Raw genomic sequence first — 20529 nt, 5'->3', positions numbered from 1 at the left:
ACTTTGTAAATAAGCGTTTAATCAAGAAAAGAAGCTCGATCTGTGATCACTCATATTTCTGACCAAAAATTCATTTTTTTATATAAAAACTCAAAATATTTAAAATCGCTAATAACTTGGTAAATAAGCGTTTAATCAAAAAAAGAAGTTCGATCTGTGATCACTCATATTTCAGACCAAAAACCGATTTTTTTTATATAAAAACTCAAAATATCTAAAATCGCTAATAACTTGGCAAATAAGCGTTTAATCGGGAAAAGAAGCTCGATCTGTGATCACTCATATTTCAGACCAAAAACCGAGTTTATTATATAAAATTTCAAAATATCTAAAATAGCTAATAACTTGGTAAATAAGTATTTAATCAAGAAAAGAAGCGCGATAAAAACTCAAAATATCTAAAATCGCTAATAACTTGGTAAATAAGCGTTCAATCAATAAAAGAAGCTCGATCTATGATCACTCATATTTCAGATCAAAAACCGAACTTTTTTATATAAAAACTCAAAATATCTAAAATAGCTAATAGGTAAATAAGCGTTTAATTGAGAAAAGAAGCTCGATCTGTGATAACTCATATTTCAGACAAAAACCGATTTTTTTATATAAAATTTCAAAATATCTAAAATCGCTAATAACTTGGTAAATAAGCGTTTAATCAAGAAAAGAAGCTCGATCAGTGATCACTCATATTTCAGACCAAAAACCGATTTTTTATATAAAAACTCAAAATATCTAAAATCGCTAATAACTTGGTAAATAAGCGTTTAATCAAGAAAAGAAGTTCGATTTGTGATCACTCATATTTCTGACGAAAAACCGATTTTTTTATATAAAATTTCAAAATATCTAAAATCGCTAACAACTTGGTAAATAAGCGTTCAATCGAGAAAAGAAGCGCGATCTGTGATCACTCATATTTCTGACCAAAAATCCATTTTTTTATATAAAAACTTAAAATATCTAAAATCGCTTATAACTTGGTAAATAAGCGTTCAATCAATAAAAGAAGCTCGATCTGTGATCACTCATATTTTAGATCAAAAACCGAATATTTTATATAAAAACTCAAAATATCTAAAATCGCTAATACCTTGGCAAATAAGCGTTTAATCGGGAAAAGAAGCTCGATCTGTGATCACACATATTTCAGACCAAAAACCGAATTTTTTATATAAAAACTGAAAATATCTAAAATCGCTAATAACTTGGTAAATAAGCGTTCAATCAAGAAAAGAAGCGCGATCTGTGATCACTCATATTTTAGATCAAAAACCGAATATTTTATATAAAAACTCAAAATATCTAAATTCGCTTTTAACTTGGCCAATAAGCGTTTAATCAAGAAAAGAAGCTCGATCAGTGATCACTCATATTTCAGACCAAAAACCGAATTTTTATATAAAAACTCAAAATATCTAAAATCGCTAATAACTTGGTAAATAAGCGTTCAATCAAGAAAAGAAGCTCGATCAGTGATCACTCATATTTCAGACCAAAAACCGAATTTTTTATATAAAAACTCAAAATATCTAAAATCGGTAATAACTTGGTAAATAAGCGTTTAACCAAGAAAAGAAGCGCGATCTGTGATCACTGATATTTCAGACCAAAAACCGAATTTTTATATAAAATCTCAAAATATCTAAAATCTCTAATAACTTGGTAAATAAGCGTTCAATCAATAAAAGAAGCTCGATCTGTGATCACTGATATTTCAGACCAAAATCCGAATTTTTATATAAAATCTCAAAATATCTAAAATCGCTAATAACTTGGTAAATAAACGTTCAATCAAGAAAAGAAGATAGATCTGTGATCACTCATATTTCTGACGAAAAACCGATTTTTTTAATATAAAAACTCAAAATATCTAAAATCGCTAATAACTTGGTAAATAAACGTTCAATCAAGAAAAGAAGCTTGATCTGTGATCACTCATATTTCAGACCAAAAACAGAATTTTTTATATAAAAACTCAAAATATCTAAAATCGCTAATAACTTGGTAAATAAGCGTTCAATCAATAAAAGATGCTCGATCTGTGATCATTGATATTTCTGACCAAAAACCGAATTTTTTATATAAAAACTCAAAATATCTAAAATCGCTAATAACTTGGTAAATAAGCGTTTAATCAAGAAAAGAAGCGCGATCTGTGATCACTCATATTTCGGACCAAAAACCGATTTTTTTTATATAAAATCTCAAAATATCTAAAATCGCTAATAACTTGGTAAATAAGCGCTCAATCAAGAAAAGAAGCACGATCTGTGATCACTCATATTTCAGACCAAAAAACCGACTTTCTAAATAAAAACTCAAAATATCTACAATCGCTAATAAAAAGGTAAATAAGCGTTTAATCGGGAAAAGAAGCTCGATTTGTGATCACTCATATTTCTGAGCAAAAATCCATTTTTTTATATAAAAACTCAAAATATCTAAAATCGCTAATAACTTGGTAAATAAGCGTTCAATCAAGAAAAGAAGCTCGATCAGTGATCACTCATATTTCAGACCAAAAACCGATTTTGTATATAAAAACTCAAAATATCTAAAATCGCTAATAAAAAGGTAAATAAGCGTTTAATCAAGAAAAGAAGCTCGATCTGTGATCACTCATATTTTAGACCAAAAACCCATTTTTTTTATATAAAACTCAAAATATTTAAAATCGCTAATAACTTGGTAAATAAGCGTTTAATCCAGAAAAGAAGCTCGATCTGTGATCATTGATATTTCTGACCAAAAACCGAATTTTTTATATAAAAACTCAAAATATCTAAAATCGCTAATAACTTGGTAAATAAGCGTTTAATCAAGAAAAGAAGCGCGATCTGTGATCACTCATATTTCGGACCAAAAACCGATTTTTTTTATATAAAATCTCAAAATATCTAAAATCGCTAATAACTTGGTAAATAAGCGCTCAATCAAGAAAAGAAGCACGATCTGTGATCACTCATATTTCAGACCAAAAAACCGACTTTCTAAATAAAAACTCAAAATATCTACAATCGCTAATAAAAAGGTAAATAAGCGTTTAATCGGGAAAAGAAGCTCGATTTGTGATCACTCATATTTCTGAGCAAAAATCCATTTTTTTATATAAAAACTCAAAATATCTAAAATCGCTAATAACTTGGTAAATAAGCGTTCAATCAAGAAAAGAAGCTCGATCAGTGATCACTCATATTTCAGACCAAAAACCGATTTTGTATATAAAAACTCAAAATATCTAAAATCGCTAATAAAAAGGTAAATAAGCGTTTAATCAAGAAAAGAAGCTCGATCTGTGATCACTCATATTTTAGACCAAAAACCCATTTTTTTTATATAAAACTCAAAATATTTAAAATCGCTAATAACTTGGTAAATAAGCGTTTAATCCAGAAAAGAAGCTCGATCTGTGATCACTCATATTTCAGACCAAAAACCGATTTTTTTATATAAAAACTCAAAATATCTAAAATCGCTAATAACTTGGTAAATTTGCGTTTAATCAAGAAAAGAAGTTCGATCTGTGATCACTAATATTTCAGACCAAAAACCGAATTTTTATATAAAATCTCAAAATATCTAAAATCTCCAATAACTTGGTAAATAAGCGTTTAATCAAGAAAAGAAGCTCGACCAGTGATCACTCATATTTCAGACCAAAAACCTATTTTGTATATAAAAACTCAAAATATCTAAAATCGCTAATATAAAGGTAAATAAGCGTTTAATCGGGAAAAGAAGCTCGATTTGTGAGTTTTTATATAAAAACTCAAAATATCTAAAATCGCTAATAACTTGGTAAATAAGCGTTTAATCGAGAAAAGAAGTTCGATCTGTTATCACTCATATTTCTGACCAAAAACCAATATTTTGCATAAAAACCCAAAATATCGAAAATCGCTAATAACATGGCAAATAAGCGTTTAATCGGGAAAAGAAGCTCGATTTGTGATGACTCATATTTTAAATCAAAATCCTATTTTTGAAAAAAAAAATCTCTAAAATCAATTTTTATATGAAAACGTCCTTTTGGTACGTTATCCTGCGATCATATTTTCTATAATTAAAATAGAATTGACTGAGTGAAAACACCAATTTTTTTGTTATTCTTAAATTTCAAAACAACTTGTCTTATAATTCTTCATTAAAGTCAACACGAATTGAGTGTTACACAAAACTAAAAATCCAACTACCTGTACAGTCAATGGAATCATAGTTGTAGTTCAATTACGAGCAACAATTGGCCAAGTTTAAACGAAAACACGTTTTAAAAAGTTGTTGTTGTTGCTATTTATTGTCGATGTTTTTGTTGTTGCTGTTGTTTTTATACGTGTCTAAGGTGTTGCTGTGTTCGTGTCATACATGTCACTCATGTTGGTTGTTGGGTGAAGTTTTTTCAATATAATGAAGCTCAGACCGAAACCGAAACTTAATAACAATCAACGACTCATTTGGCATTACGCATGTGCGTGTGGTAATTTGTTTGTTGTTCTTGTTGTAATTGAGTAATGACTGAAAACATTGGAACGTTTTGTTCTTATTATTTGCTATTAAAGCTTAAAACGTTTGTGATTTGTTAAGAATATCAATTAATATAATAGAGAGCCAGGGTACAATGGATGAAAAAGGAATTCAGGCTACGCCTTATGCCCGCTTGAGTTTTAGAAATCTAGGGATAGTGTTACCAGTCATACATTAGTTACAATTCATTAGGTTAAAGTATTTTATTATTGATATTTTAACTTGCAATATAATTTATTTCAAATAGTTTGCTTTAATAAATTGAAAACATTAATTGTGAAATCTAGTTGTGCAAAACAACTGTATTAATTGAATTTTTATCTGACCCAAATCTATAATCTTCTATATTAATGCATGTTAATTGCTTACAAATAAAATTGTTCATGTTTAAAATCAATCCTACATGTTTCTTTGCACAAAACTTCTTTAAACAAATTTAACTACATTTTTATTATTTTGTTTGTCATCATACCTGGTGAAACCTAAACTAGTTGTTCAAACTTTATAATAAAGTTCGAACAACAAACAAAGTTGTAATTATGTTGGTTGCATCAAACTGTTTAAGTGTTCGAAATACTGGAAAACTGGTTTGATAGATTTTTGCAATTGGAATTTCAAGTAAGCTAAATTAACAAGTTTTTTCTTTGAATATAAAATAAAATAAATTTAGATCTCGTTTAGATGGAAGATGACATCTTAAAAATAGTTATTAAGGCTGTATTTTACTAAAGGATCCTTACAACTATTCCATTTTTAAGAAATTAAATGTTAGTGATTTTGTAATTCACTAAAATTTATAGTGGATCTGGCCGATGTGAGTTTTGACCTGGACTTATCCAAAATACAATTTGTTAAACGTTTTGTCCAAATAGATAACATAAAAATGGAAGTTGCAGACTTCACAGTGGTCCGCATATATTGGGTGTATGACTTCAAAATGCGGGAAAATTTATAAATATATCAAATCTGTAGCTTTTATTTTGAAACTTTTGTACAATATAAATTTATTCAAAGTATTGGCCATAGTTAGCTATGACGTTTCCCATCTTTCTGGCAACATATGGATTCCCAGCCAAAAGAACTGCTTATCTTTTGAAGCCAAGAACGAATCAATCAAGGATACTCTGTTCTGAAGTGAAACGTATCCCAGAGAGAGCGTTCTGCATCCAACGAAACAAATAGTAGTCGGACTATAAGGCGGGTGAGGCAAAACTTCCCCACTACTTTATAAATAGTTTTTAACATGTATTGCAACATGTGACCGAGCGTTGTCATGATGGAATATTACGGTTTCATGCCTGACCGCAGGTTCTGGGCGTTTTTCAGCCAATGCTGGCTTCAAACGAATCGTTTGCGTTCGGTACAGGTTCCGTGTGATGTTCTGACAAGATTTCAGCAGCTCATAACAGATAGGACTCTTTAGGTCCCACCAAATACAGATCATTACCTTAGTGCCATTGATATTAGACTTTGTTGTCGATTCGGCTGCTTGGCCGGGCTTTACATACGATCTCTTACGCTTCGGGTTATCGTAATGGATCTATTTTTCATCGCAAGTAATGATTCGGTGCAAAAATGATTTTCTTTTATAGCGTTCAAGCAGCAGTTCAGAAATACAAAATCGTCTTTCAAGGTCTCTCAACATAAAGTCGTACCCTGCTTTAGAATGAATCCTGCTGCTTGCAAATATTTTGGAATTGCTGATTGAGTAGCTGCCAATGATTTTGCTAGGTCATCTTTTAAGGTCTAGAACGAATCAAGCCATATCGGATACACTGTTCCAAAGTGAATCGTCGTATCACAGAAAGAGCGTTCTACATCGATCGAAACAAATAGTAGTCGGATGGGGCACGGTCTGCCATATAAAGCGGGCAAAACTTTCCAACCACTTCATTCTATATAGTTTTTAGCATGTATTGCAACTAGAGATGCCAAACGGGGAATCCCGTTCCCGAATTTTTTTATTATAAAATTTTTAATTTTAAATCCCGGTATTTTCCAAATCCCGTTTTTCATAATTAAATAGGGGAAATAGTCATTTTGAGGCCTTTTTCATGCATTTTGACATTCTACATGCCCGAATATAGCAAACTGATGTTCAGAAGAGTTGTTAAGCTCAACTCCTGCTACAACATAGTTAATAAAGGAAAGCGGTATTTTTGGTTTTCCTTGAGTGGGGCTCTGCAAAATCAATTCTTCACCTTTTTTTTTGTAAGTTATCTAACAAAACTCAATTTAAATCCTCTTCAAACGAAATTGATTTTATCTCAGATGAGGAGCTCGAACAAAATGAAAATATTTCGATTGCTCAAAGGCTAAAAGATATTGTTACGTTTTAACCTTTTCAAAACGCTGGTTTATTTCCTTTAAATAAACCGGATACTTTTGATTGCAAATAAAAGCCGTTTAGTAGTTTGAAAATGGTAACAACTCTTTATTTCTTCAAATGTACAACAACAACAGAATTAAATAGTCACTCAATGTTTTTTATACACGTTTATAAATTCTCAGAAATACAGACACAATTTATAATGTACACGAATTTACTTGAAAAACACAACACACTTTAAGGCTCTCAGTTGATGTTTATTCGAAAAGCGTCTCTGATAAACTGACTCACGACTGCAACCTCTGCCACTATTTATAACACTGCCATCTGCACTCTAGATTGTTCTTTAACTGTCAAAATTCGAATATTCTAGATCTTACTAATACATACGTCATCTGTGGTGTACTTTCTACAATGTTCTTTAACTGAATATTCGAATACAGCGTTACCAACTTACGATCAAATCAACTGAAAGCTTTTATTTAATAATGCCCACAGATATGTTACAGTTTGCTATTGCAGCACTGTTATTTGAAAGCATTATGCTACTTTTAAATCAGCCCTTAAAATCGTTATATTTGAATTCAAGTACAATTTCGTAACAATATTATTAATAAATGTAAAAACCCAAATAACAATAACGAAACCAAGTTATAATGTAGATTTGCAACTTGCAAAAGAAATAGATCACTTTATTTCTCATATTCTCATATTCTAAGCATTGTTCGGCCAATATTCTAAGCATTGTTCGGCCAATACTCGTTTCAAACGAATCAGCTGCGTTTGGTACAGGTTCCCAGTGATGGTCTGATTTCAGCAGCTCATAATAGATAGGACTCTTTTTCTCCCACCAAATACAGAGAATCAGCTAAGTGTCATGTATATTTGGCTTTGGTGTCGATTCGTCTAGCTGATCGGGCTTCACGTAATATCTCCTGAGCCTTGGGTTGTCGTAATAGATCCATTTTTTATTGCAAGCAGATATTCGGAGCAAAATTAATTTTCGTTCAAACATCATTTCGGACATGCAAAATCAAGGTCGCTCGGGTTCAATTCGTATAGTACCCAATTTACCTGCTTGAGTACCTCCCAATGATTTTGCAAGCTCTTGTCGAGTTTGACAACAATCAAAAAAACTTTTTATTTTTAAGTCATATACCCAATATTTATCTATTAAGGCATTTACACCAATTTATCATATTGCAATTGACAAAACAAGTTTGCAACAACATATTTGTTAAAGTAACTGAAAACATTCGAAATTAATAAATCATTTTACATCAGCACTACATAGTAAACATATCTAATTATCACATCAATTATGGATAAAAACAACTTAAAGAAATTTTACTTTTAAGACCAACCAAGACCTACTTATTAAAAGTTTACATCGTTATTTACACAATTTTATTTGCTACAAAATATACCCTCCGTCCAACATGTCTAAAACAAATAACTGTTCAATACCAATTAGGCAGAAATTAAAAAAAAAAAAACGCAACTACAACGACATAAAAACAACTGTCATTATACAAAAATTTTCAAAGCCACAAGGTAAATTTGTGTTTGAAACTCAGGTATGGAAAATGGAGAACTATAAACAAAAAATACATTTTTAATATTGAAAGTACTAAACTATTTTGATACATTCTACGCAACTTAATGAGTTAACAGAAAGGTACTGATCCTTCAATGGTAGGGATTGGTTCTAGTTCTAACACTGCAAGCGACCTGTCACTTATTGTCACAGATTGTTTTTTTTTTTGTATACTTGAGGGGTATAGAAAAAAGCAAAATCTGCAATCCCCATTCTTTGGAGAACTTATCTAATAATGTCATCTAGTTTCATTTGATGAAAACTTGTGATCTGTCAATTTGCCAAATATCAATATAAATCTATAACCAAAAACAACCCATTAAAACATAGACAGCAATGTCCATTGGACAAGGGGGACCATTCTCCACTTTTTTTAATTTTTAAATTTTTCTTGTTTCAAATACTTAGAAATGAAGGCTGCTTATTGCAAACACTTTTTTTAATTTCTACAGTGACCGTAAACGGCGTTATCGTCCACCAATGAGGTTAATCCGCCAAGAAGACGGGGCAGATGAGCCTCTATTGCGAATGGTACCCATTCTACCCTATATATTGTTACGAAATTGTACTTGAATTTAAATATAACGATTTTAAGTGCTGATTTAAAAGTAGCATAATGCTTTCAAATAACAGTGCTGTAATAGCAAACTGTAACATATCTGTGGGCATTAATAAATAAAAGCTTTCAGTTTCAGATTTGATCGTGAGTTGGCAACGCTGTTTGCTGCGATCATATATTCGAATTCGAATATTCAGTTAAAGAACATTGTAGAAAGTACACCACAGATGGCGTATGTATTAGTAAGATCTAGAATATTCGAATTTTGACAGTTAAAGAACAATCTAGAGTGCAGATGGCAGTGTTATAAATAGTGGCAGATATTGCAGTCGTGAGTGAGTTTATCAGAGACGCTTTTCAAATAAACATCAACTGAGTGCCTTATGCATTAAACACATTCAAGACAACAGGCTACACGAACACAAATTCTGCTGGTTACAGTTGTAGTCGTGTGGCAGCTACTGAATTATTTTAAAGACGACAGCTACAAAGTAAACAGCTGATTAATAATTCAGTGGTGCCACTTTAATAAAAAATAACCGTACAAAATTCCAAAGTAATTAAGACTGAAACAATTATTTTGAGTAAAAATATATATATGGTTATAATTAATTATGTACCTGTTATTAATTTATTTCAATATGCTTATCAGAAACTTCTCTTAATTAAGTAAAAAAAATATATTTTTTTAAGCACTAATTTGATTTACATTTTTTTATTATATTAGCAACACTATTTCTGTTTTGTAGTTGACAAAAATAGAAATTAGCCTAATTCGGCTACATCGGCATGAGTAGTCGTGTGGCCGTGTAGCTGTGCTGTCGTTAAAATAATCGTCTCCATATAAACGTGTGCATTTTATTTTTGACAGATTGAAGTTCGTAGCCTGCTGTCTTGAATGTGTTTAATGCATTAAAGTGTGTTGTGTTTTTCAAGTAAATTCGTGTACATTATAAATTGTGTCTCTATTTCTGCGAATTTACAAACGTGTATAAAAAACATTGAGTGACTATTTAATTCTGTTGTTGTACATTTTAAATAAATAAAGAGTTGTTACAATTTTTAAACTACTAAACAGCTTTTATTTGCAATCAAAAGTATCCGGTTTATTTAAAGGAAATAAACCAACGTTTTGAAAAGGTTAAAACGTAACAATACTCTTTTAACATGACACGGGTCTAGAGCGTTACTGAAATCAATACAGTATCAACGAATTTTCCATCTCTGATTTGAAATTAAACTACATACACAGCGCTTAAATATAGTCAAGGCAATTTTTGTTTCTATTTTTGCAGAAATAGAGGCAAAAAAATATAAAACTAATAATCACGTTTGGCCATAAAACAATTTAATTGTTGACTTTTATTATTAAAACCAACATAAGGCACGCGGTTTATGAACAAAAATGTGAGTTTTACACACTTTCAACAGCTCATTAACTTGGAGAAAGGAGTCAAAAACCTTTAAATGATAGGCTTATTAGATATAAATACATATTAATTATTTTAATTTGTAAAGAAACACATTAATTAGACTAATGTTAACTTATTGGCAAATTTTGTCTTGCCAAATGGTTTAAAACTAGAGTTTTCTTTTCCCGCACTTTTGGATTTCCCGGGAAATCGGGATTAATTTTGAAATTTCCCGGGATCCCGGGAATTCCTTTCTAGAACAAATTATTATATTTTAAGAATGTAGACTTCGTGAAAAAGCAAAATATTAAAATAATTCCACTTTCGATCGGAATAGAATTATGTGACATCCCGGAAAATTCACGAGTTTTTGAAATAATTTGAATAATGAACTTGTTATTGGTCGTTTTGAGTTAAATCCTTTTTGTTGTATGGATCTTCTGCATTTGTTTTGGAGCTTTAATCATCTTTTAGAGAAAGTCAAGTCCTTGAAAATCTCTAGTTAAAACCCTTGACACAGAGAATAAACATAGACCGGAAACTCTGCAGTCAAAGACTTAATTCAGTTATCAAAAACCTTAGTGGTGACAATTATATTAGTTAAAAAAAACTATGTCAAAATATAAACATCACTCGCATGTGTGATTATTTTGAGTAATTTTTTGTTTGAGTTTTTTTTCTAGTTTCCGCTCTATGCTTATTTCTCTATGACTCTTGACGTGGCTTTGTAAAATTAAATCATTTATTCTCACAACAAAGTTTGTTTTTTTGCTGCGAAAATGTCGAATTTTGTGCCAACAAAGCGTCATATGCGGAAAGTTTTGCTTTACTTATTTAATTTAAAAAGTGCCGCTGGAAGCTTATAGTGAATGTATTTCATCGGTTTCAAGGTGCGAGATACAGTTTTTGAGGTTCAGAAGTGGTGATTTTGACACGGAAGACAAAGATCACATAGGCCATCCAAAAAAGTTTGAAGACCAATAATTGGAGGCATTATTCCATGAAGATTGTTGTCAAACTCAACAAGATCTCGCAAAATCATTGGGAACTATTCAAGCAGCAATTTCAAAACATTTACAAAAATCAGGAAGTAATTCTCTGTATTTGGTGGGAGCAAAAGGTTCCTATCTTTTATGAGCCGCTGAAATCTGACAAGACTATCAGAGGGAACCAAATGTAACTGATTCGTCTGAAGCAATAATTGGCCGAAAAACGACCGAATATACCCAGAAACCGTAATATTCCATCATGACAACGTATTTAGAATGAAGTGTTTGGAAACTTTTGCCTCGCCCTCCATATAGTCCAGACCATGGTCCGTCCGACTACTATTTGTATTGATCGATGCAGAAGGCTGTCTCTGGAATACGCTTCACTTTGGATCAGAGTATTCGATATTGGCTGGATTCGTTATTGGCCTCAAAAGATGAGCAATTCATTTGGCTCGGAATCCATAAGTTGTCAGAAAGGTGGGAAAAGGTCTTAGCAAACATTTGTACAAATGTATCAGCAAAAAATGTTAAAAAATCTTTTCTAGATCTTTAGAATTAACCAACTTGAAATAAAATCTTGCATCATTAAGATAGCTTTGTTCATATATATTTTTTTTTAATTTTAACTTCCAATAAAAAAAAAGTTTTTTCCTCGATTATTCGAATAATTTTTATTCGAATCACAACTATTGGTCTTGTAGCATTGAGATAGTTTTGTTAAAATTTATATAAACAATTTGTTTGTTTCATTTTAACTTCAAATATTCGATTAATCGAATAATAATTTTGGAAACACTATAATGTTTCCAAAAGAAATTACTTCTTTGGCAGTAGTAATCGATCAGTAATCAACTGCGCCGCACAGTGGCTCATTTTCGTTTTTCATCGGCCAAAACTCTGTAACTTTTGAACCGATAGAGATATTTTAGAATTTTTTTTGGTGGACAGATAATTTCTTGAATTTTTCTCCAGTTTTAATTTCATTAAAATCGGTTCAGCAGCTGTTGCGCAATTTAAGGTTAAAGTTGAACTTTTGATTTTTTATAGCATTTAGTATGAAAATGCAAATATTTGTTTTTTGAATCAGCTATACTTATTAAAAAAGTTATCAGCAGATAAAAACAAGTAAGGAAGTATGTTCGACCAAGCTCGAATACACTATAATTAATTTTCGTGAATGATTTTCGGAAGCGGGTCTTATATGGGAGCTATGACTAATAATTGACCGATCGCCATGAAATTAGATCGTCTGATTTACGTCTATATGAATGTTATTTCTATTGAATTTTGTGTTTATACCAACATTTTTAAGAGATGCATGCTCGTTAAAGTGATTTTCGGAAGCGGGTCTTATATGGGAGCTATGACTAATAATGGACCGATCATCATAAAATTAGGTGACATTAATTCAGTTTATATAAAACTTATTTGGAGCAAAATTTGTGTAGATACATATATAAATTAACCATTTACGACCGATAAAGTATAACTTCGGGAGAACATTTGTATGGGTGCTAGGTGAAATAGTGGACCGATTTCAGTAATTTTCAATAGACTTCGTCCTCGGGCCGAAAAAAATGTATGTACCAAATTTTATCGCAATATCTTCAAAATTGCGACTTGTACTTTGCGCCAGTCATATGAACAAATAAAATAAAAATAGAACAAAAATTTGGGAGTAATTTCATTCAAATGAAAAAAGTGTTCAACAAACAGGTCAAGACAGGTCAACAAGTATATATAGGCTTAAAGAGGACACTTTGGACTTTCTCCTGGTTGTAAAATTTGTTTAACCCCTTTTGACCCTAAGCACTTTTACTCCACTGAAATTGAAATTTGGCTAAAATATAGTACCTGAGAAAAAAATTAATAACACATCAGGTATAAAAGGTACAATGACAAATCATATCAGCTCTTAAAGACTATTATCCTACCAACATAACAAAAGAAAAATCATCCAATTATCTATAACAGTTTGCGAGTAATGATAATTTACTTCTGATCAAATTTACAAAAATCACATTTTTATAAAATGACATAAAATATTTGACTTTAACAGCATGCCACGCACACAATTGACAATATTTTTATCTAATTTTTTGGCTACCTTAGTTTCAATATGTTTACTATTGAATGGCATTAAAATTTTTGAAATCGGAGTTAACAAAAAGTTGGACTTTTGGCCGATGAACTCGAGATATGAGCCACCGTGCGCCGCTTCAATTGAGAGATACCCAGTTGACGTTTCCCCAGCTGCATATCAGGAAGAGACTACGAATATACGAGAAATTCATACGAAGGTAAGTCATGACATTCTTTATCGTTATTATCGTACACATAAGATTTGAACTACTTTCGCTCAGTCGGCATAAATTCTGTGGTAGCAGGATTCCGCATGAATGTTGTACTTGAAGGCCGCACATAGCAGACTAGGAGAAGAACCTGGCGCGAAAAACAAAAGTAGTTCTGACACAACATTGTTTAGAATGCAGCACCAGGCCCACCGGTCCCGCATATACCTACTACTGGTTTAATAATTAATTTGAAACTCGCAGAAATGTAAAATTTTTATATTTAAACAAGTAAGAGTGTTAAATTCGGCTGTGTCAAATCTTGTTATATGGGAGGTAGGGTCAATTATGGACCAATCCTCAGAAATGTAGGTAGAAGGATTTAGGTTCATATAAAACTGGTTTATTATGTACAATTTCATTACGATATTAATTATTATAAGACAATTATGAATGTTGAAGGCATTTTCTGAGGGGGACCTTGTATGAGGACTAAGGACAAATGTTGCTATATTTATGCCATACTTTACATTACAATTTCAGAATACTTAGAACTAATTTGTGTAAATTTTTATCAGGATTGCCGCATAATCATATATATGTAAAATAAATTTAAATTTCACAATCATATGGACAATATTCCGAAAGCTTTACTCCTCATCCACATATGTTCCATGAATCAAAGACATCGGAATAAAACAAAATTTCAAATTTTTATATTTATTACCAACTAAAAACGAAAGACTTAAGATAATAACTCATTATTTATAACAACATAACATAAAATACAGAAAATTTAAGATTTTATGGCATGATTATATTAATTAACTTTCTTAATGTACAGTGAAGAAATATTATTTAATACATAGTATAATTAAAGTTTAAAAAAAAATCCAAAATAATAAATTATTTTCTGCTAAACGAACAAAAAAAAACTAAAACAATTAGTTTAGCTTAAAATCAAGCTAAAGAACCTGTTCAAATTAAAACGAATTAAGTATAAATTTAGCTAGAATATTTTTTAAAGCTTAAACTCATTAATATTTATGCTTTAAAAACATAATACAAATTAACAATAATAATTTGTGGTAACTGTGTTAAAACCATTAAAATTTGTTATTTAAGATTTATGGTTTTTCAAAGAAAGTTATGTAAATTTATTTTTTTTCCGTATTAAAACACTCACTCACCCATTTCTATAACCGTCTCAATGCTGCACTGCACTGTCGCATGCATTTGTGAGTTTTTCTTTAGCTCTGCATCCGCTTCCGTTGCCCGTATTGATTTATTACTGTGCAGTAATTTTTGTAAACTTTCCATGGCTGCCAAACAATTGTCATAAAATTTAACAAACTCATCAATGGACTACAATGAAATAACAATAAATAAATTTAAATTTAACACCCAAAACAAACAAAAAATGACTTGACACAATTATTTTGTATTAAACAAATGAAATAGTAAGAAAATATTGTACCTTTCTTTGCTGCAGCCATAAATCATAATTGTACTGTAGGTTGCCGCCCAATTCTTCCGGTAAACTGGTTAAATCGAAATATTTCATTAAGCGAGATCTAGATAAAACTATAGGCTAAAAAATGGAAATAGAATTCATTAAATCTAATTATTATTGTTACTTTTAAATATTTAATTGACAGTTTTATCTTACCTCTCCTTTTGTTTGAGATTTTGTACAGGTTTCCACATGTTTCTCCCAAAATCCTTCCGATTTGACTAGATATAAATTGACTGTTAGACCTTCAAACAAATTGTAAATGAATCGTGCATGATGACGATTTATTCGGGCAGTGGTCTTTTGGGCATCCACAATAATGGTTACACCCTTTTGTAAAATGACATCACTGAAATTATATAAAAAAACCAACAAATGTTTAAACCAAATTTATTAACTTTAATCAGCGGTGAGAATAAATTATTAAAGACTTGGTTTTATTTCAGCTTTTTTATGATTGATGTTTAATAGTTTATTTGAAAAGATTTTAGCTAAAGGCTAATATTTTATTTGTTTTATTTTAATTTTCTATGATTAATTTTATCATTGTTTTAAATAAATTATTGTAGTATTGTAATTAAAGTCTATAGAATAAATTTCCATTTGAATGCACCCCTGATGTGTAGTCTGTCTAAATGAGATAGCGCCAGAAGTTAAACAATTTTAACCATAATGTGCGGTTTACAATATGTTGTTGAATAAGTAGAATTAATTTAAACAAATCTTTTAAAAACAGTAACAAATTTAAAATGTTTAATTGAAGCAAAACGCCTGTGAAGTTTAGCAAATTTAGAAGCTAAGGCCAACTGAATCAACTACTTAGTAAACTAGAAGATTCAAAAAAACACTTACCCACCAAGTGGAAATCAAGTGGTTGATAAATGTAACGAATATTACGAAGATGGATGACTGACACCCGATTAAATCTACACACATTGTATCTGATACTAAAGGGCGGCGGCGTGATTTTTGCCGACTTTTCATTGAAAACCTGTCAGTGAAAAGCATCTCGAGAGAATTCTACGAAAATAATGTACAGGGTGGTGAAAGTGTTTGCGGACACTGTGACGAATCTAATATGTTACATGATAGCAATTATTAAAATACTTTTTAACGAGGCAAAATACTCTAAATTTTTTTTAAATTAAATCCTATATATCCTGCACACATTTAAGCACTCTTAAATTTGTGTGTGTTTCTCCACTAATTACCTTGTTCATGCAATTAAGTACCTATCTGTCTGTCTGCCTATGTGCAAATGCATTTGTATGTTTCTTTTTTAAAGAAGACTGACACTTTTAAAAAGTAATTAAATTGAAATTAACTTTTGACATGCATGAGGTTTGATTTTTGTCATTTTATAAAGAAAATGAAAAACAACAAAGTCAAATTATGCAGTTCTAAGGAAATTGTTTTAAATAGACTATACAAGGAAAAAACATCATTTTTAAAATTGAAGAAAATTAAACTAATTGAAAAAGATTCAACTGAAAATATTATCAAAAACTATTTACAAATTAATCTGCTTTGTACATGTTTATTAGCATCTTAATTAATCGGTTCAGTTGTCATTTGATTGTAATGGAACCAATTCATTTTGTAGACGATATTAATACTATTGATTAAATTCTTAATTGTAGTAATGAATTGGTAAAATTTTCCTTCTAATTCTTAGGTGTTTATTATTTGATTTTTTTTCGATTTTAAACGATTCGAAAAAAAATTCTGATTCGAATCAATTCAATTATTCAATTCTTTTTCAATCTAATAAATTCTTTGTTCTATTCAAAATGAATCCGTACAATTTTTATTCGATTCTAGAAGAACCGGTTAGTTTTTTTTTAAAAAAAAGTGACATATTTCAGCGTTCATTTATAATCGAATTGAAAATGGACCGGTTCTTTGAGAATCGAATGAAAAATTAAGATTCAAATTAAAACAAGTAAGAGAGCTATATTCGGCTGTGCCGAATCTTATATACCCTTCACCAAATTATACTTTAAAATAAATTTTTTTAAATATTTTTAGGTAAACAAAATTTAATTTTTTTTTTTTATTGTTTTTAAAAAAAAAATTTTTTTGAAATTGTTTTTTAATTATTTTTAAAAAATTTTTTTAATAAATTTTTTTTAAAATTTTTTTTTTTAGATTTTAATTTATTTTTTTTTTTTGGAAAAAGAATATGTGACAAAAAAAATTTTTTGATGAAAAAAAAATTCGGGTTAAAAATATTTTTCCCGATTTTGACCCATTGTAGGTCCAACTTACTATAACCTTATCTACATTGTTGCAATGGACTTTGAAATATCTATCATTAGATATCCATATTGTGTATATTAATGATATAGATCAAAAATAGGTCAAAAATCGAGGTTGCCCCGGTTTTTTGCTCATATCTCCGTTATTTATGGACCGATTTTGCTGATTTTAAATAGCAAACTTCTCGAAATCATGTCTGACAAAATTATTGAAGATTTGGATCCCGAAGATATCTGGGGTCTTTAGAAAATTGGTTTCAACAGACGGACATGGCTTAATCGACTCCGCTATCTATAACGATCCAGAATATATATACTTTATGGGGTCGCAAATGAAAAATGTGGAAATTACAAACGGAATGATAAACTTATATATACCCTTGCCACTCATGGTGAAGTGTATAAAAAGAACCGGTGAATGAAAACAGTCGAATGTAAACTGAGAATGTTCTTTTAGAATCCGATAAAAAGGAACCCACTTTTTGAAAATCGAATTAAAAATTAACCGTTTTGTTGGGAATTATATGATAAATGGACATAAATGGAACAGTTTCATTGCGAATTGAGTTTGTGGGATTCCGTTATCCAAATGCAAGCTACAAATTAGTAACTTCTACTATGAGCTCGCTCAGGCAAGATGGGACTGTGAACCCACATGCACTATGACCAGGACGATATGGCCCCGACTAAATCGGGGACGGACAATTCATCTTCTTGGCTTTACACGCTCACAATTGAGTGGTGTAGTGGCGGTCATAACTGGACTCTGCACCTTTGGTAACCACGCTAGGAGACTTGGTTTGCCGTACCACGACTTCTGCAGAAGTTGTCAAAACGAGGAGGAGGATGAAACTATTTTTCATCTTCTTTGTCATTGTCCGGCATTAGGAGATCTACGCCTAAGGTTTCTGGGGCATCGTTCCCTAGATAGTCTTTCTGAGCTCTCGAATATGAGGCTTGAGGGCATTAGTGCCTTTATAGGTAGAAGTAATTGGTTGGAAAGACCAGACACGGGGATCACTTTAGAGTGACCCAATGATCGCCGACTCATTGGCACGTAAATTCTTCAAGATCTCCTCCCTCTCTTTTTCTTCTTACATCTCCTTCTTAACTTCTTCAATCTTCTTCTTCTCCCTTTTTCACTTATATCTGTCCCTCTTTCTTCTTCTTTCTTCTACTTTCAGGTAACACAAAAGGACCATTGCTGGACCCATTCTCTCTTCCTCATTTCGTGGCTGCCTGGAAAACCTAACCTAACCTAGAGTCCACCAGCAAATGTTTTTTATTCCTTAATGAAGATAATTCGGTCATCCCGATAATCTTTATAAGCTTTATATAGGTACAGAAAAACCTGTTTCTTAATCAACATATTTTTATAGTTAATAGAGAAATTAATTTATTTGAATTTAAATATTTATAGCTTCTATATATAATAAATGTTCAAATCTCGCAGCGATCTTAAATGATATTTTTACGATCTATTAAATACCCTAAATCACTGCCTTAACAAAAAAAGAAAAAGTTCTTTTTAATAAATAAAAAAAAAATACATAAAAAGATTAATAACAATACACAATATCAAAATGGAATTATTGATGTTTATAACCAAAAAAAAAACAAAAGAATTATTAACAAAAAAACTAAAACTTTCTTTAAACATTAAATGATAATGATGATGATTGAACAGTGTAGAATTTTTAAACATTTAAATCAAAAGAAAAATTTAAAAGAACCAATTCTATAAAAAAAAAAAACAAACTTACCTTAATGAACGTTTTAAATACGTTATAGATAATTCCAAACATTTGCGCTGCCAACTCTGCAGATCATTGATTATGCTGACAATAAATATTATTTTGCCATCACGATCAAAACTACCGGGTAAATAGGCCGTGCGAGTTTGTAAAGCGTTTAAAACATCTTCTTCCATAATGTGACCACTGCATGCAGAATGCGACTACGTGTACTGTGGCTGGCTGGGAAGAAGTGTTGAGTTACCTACCGGCTATGAAGTATTAATTTTTTATATTATTTTTTTATTTATTTTTACAAATCACTACTGGTTTTTAAAGACATATTATGTTTTCCTTTTTTTTTTCTCTCAAATTATAGCTGCTTAATGGCGAGATCTAAAATGAGGAGGCAACAAAAAAATATATAGAAAACAGTAAATAGGCGTTTTTTGTTGTAGCTAGTTGCAATTATAAGGAAGTTGACCGTTCCATCAAATAGATTGTATGTTGCTAGATAGATAGTTAGATAGATAGATAGAATGTATCTAGTTACTTGCAGCATAAAGTTGTGTTTGAATTTTTGTTTACTTTAACATTAAGTTGTAATATTTTCAAGATTTGTTTGTGTGTTGTTTGTTGCAACTGCTTTGAAAGATCCATTATGAAACACGTTTGACAACTTGGCTACTTTACGCACATTTGTTAAAACGAATTATTTTAAAAAAAAAAAAATAATAATATAAACTTTGTTGTTGTAATATCCACTGATCATCACATGATTTTCACTATTTTTTTTTTGTTTCTGTTAGATTTCCTCATAAATTAGTGGATTTTATTTATGTTCATGATTGTATTTGACAATTTGACACAAATTTCCATTTGTTTTAGTTAAGCACTGTTACAATTTGTTTGAAAGTTTTTTATTGAGATTTTATAAGATAATATATTGAATGACCTATTAAAAGCTAGACTGTCTTCTTTGTGGGAAATTTTTCATTCCTGCTGAATTGTTTACCTGTGTTCATTAAAGACCTGATGATTCCTAAATTGCCAATAGTTTTAAAATAACTATATCCGAACAACCTAAATCCTAAAAAGCCCTAGTCATAGAGAAATACACATAGAGCGGAAACTATAAAAAAAACTCAAAACAATCACACATACGTTCCGATTTTATCCATTTTTCTTTTATAGGATTAACAATAGATTTATATATCAAATAAAGAAAGAAGTGTTTAAAAATCGTGAATGAGTCCAAAGTTACATGCATTTGAATATAAAAAAATTAAAAAATTGATATATAACATGTCTACCTTATGTT

At 30.5% G+C, this 20529-nt stretch overlaps 1 protein-coding gene across 1 annotated transcript in view; it reads right to left on the bottom strand.

Moving 5' to 3' along the window:
- LOC135954022 (uncharacterized) overlaps positions 1 to 19468 on the bottom strand; it is a 49580-nt gene extending 30112 nt beyond the window's left edge. The window contains exons 1-4 of the mRNA XM_065504069.1: positions 19239 to 19468; positions 15374 to 15566; positions 15182 to 15295; positions 14895 to 15069 (exon numbers count right to left, since the gene is read on the bottom strand). Coding sequence (XP_065360141.1) covers positions 14895 to 15069; positions 15182 to 15295; positions 15374 to 15566; positions 19239 to 19405 — 649 coding nt within the window. The 5' untranslated portion in view covers positions 19406 to 19468. The remainder of the gene's footprint in view (positions 1 to 14894; positions 15070 to 15181; positions 15296 to 15373; positions 15567 to 19238) is intronic.
- Positions 19469 to 20529: the final 1061 nt, after the last annotated feature.

This window comes from Calliphora vicina, chromosome 3 (assembly GCF_958450345.1).
Source record: "Calliphora vicina chromosome 3, idCalVici1.1, whole genome shotgun sequence".
Lineage (NCBI taxonomy): Eukaryota > Metazoa > Arthropoda > Insecta > Diptera > Calliphoridae > Calliphora > Calliphora vicina.
This window is presented reverse-complemented; position numbering and strand designations above follow the sequence as displayed.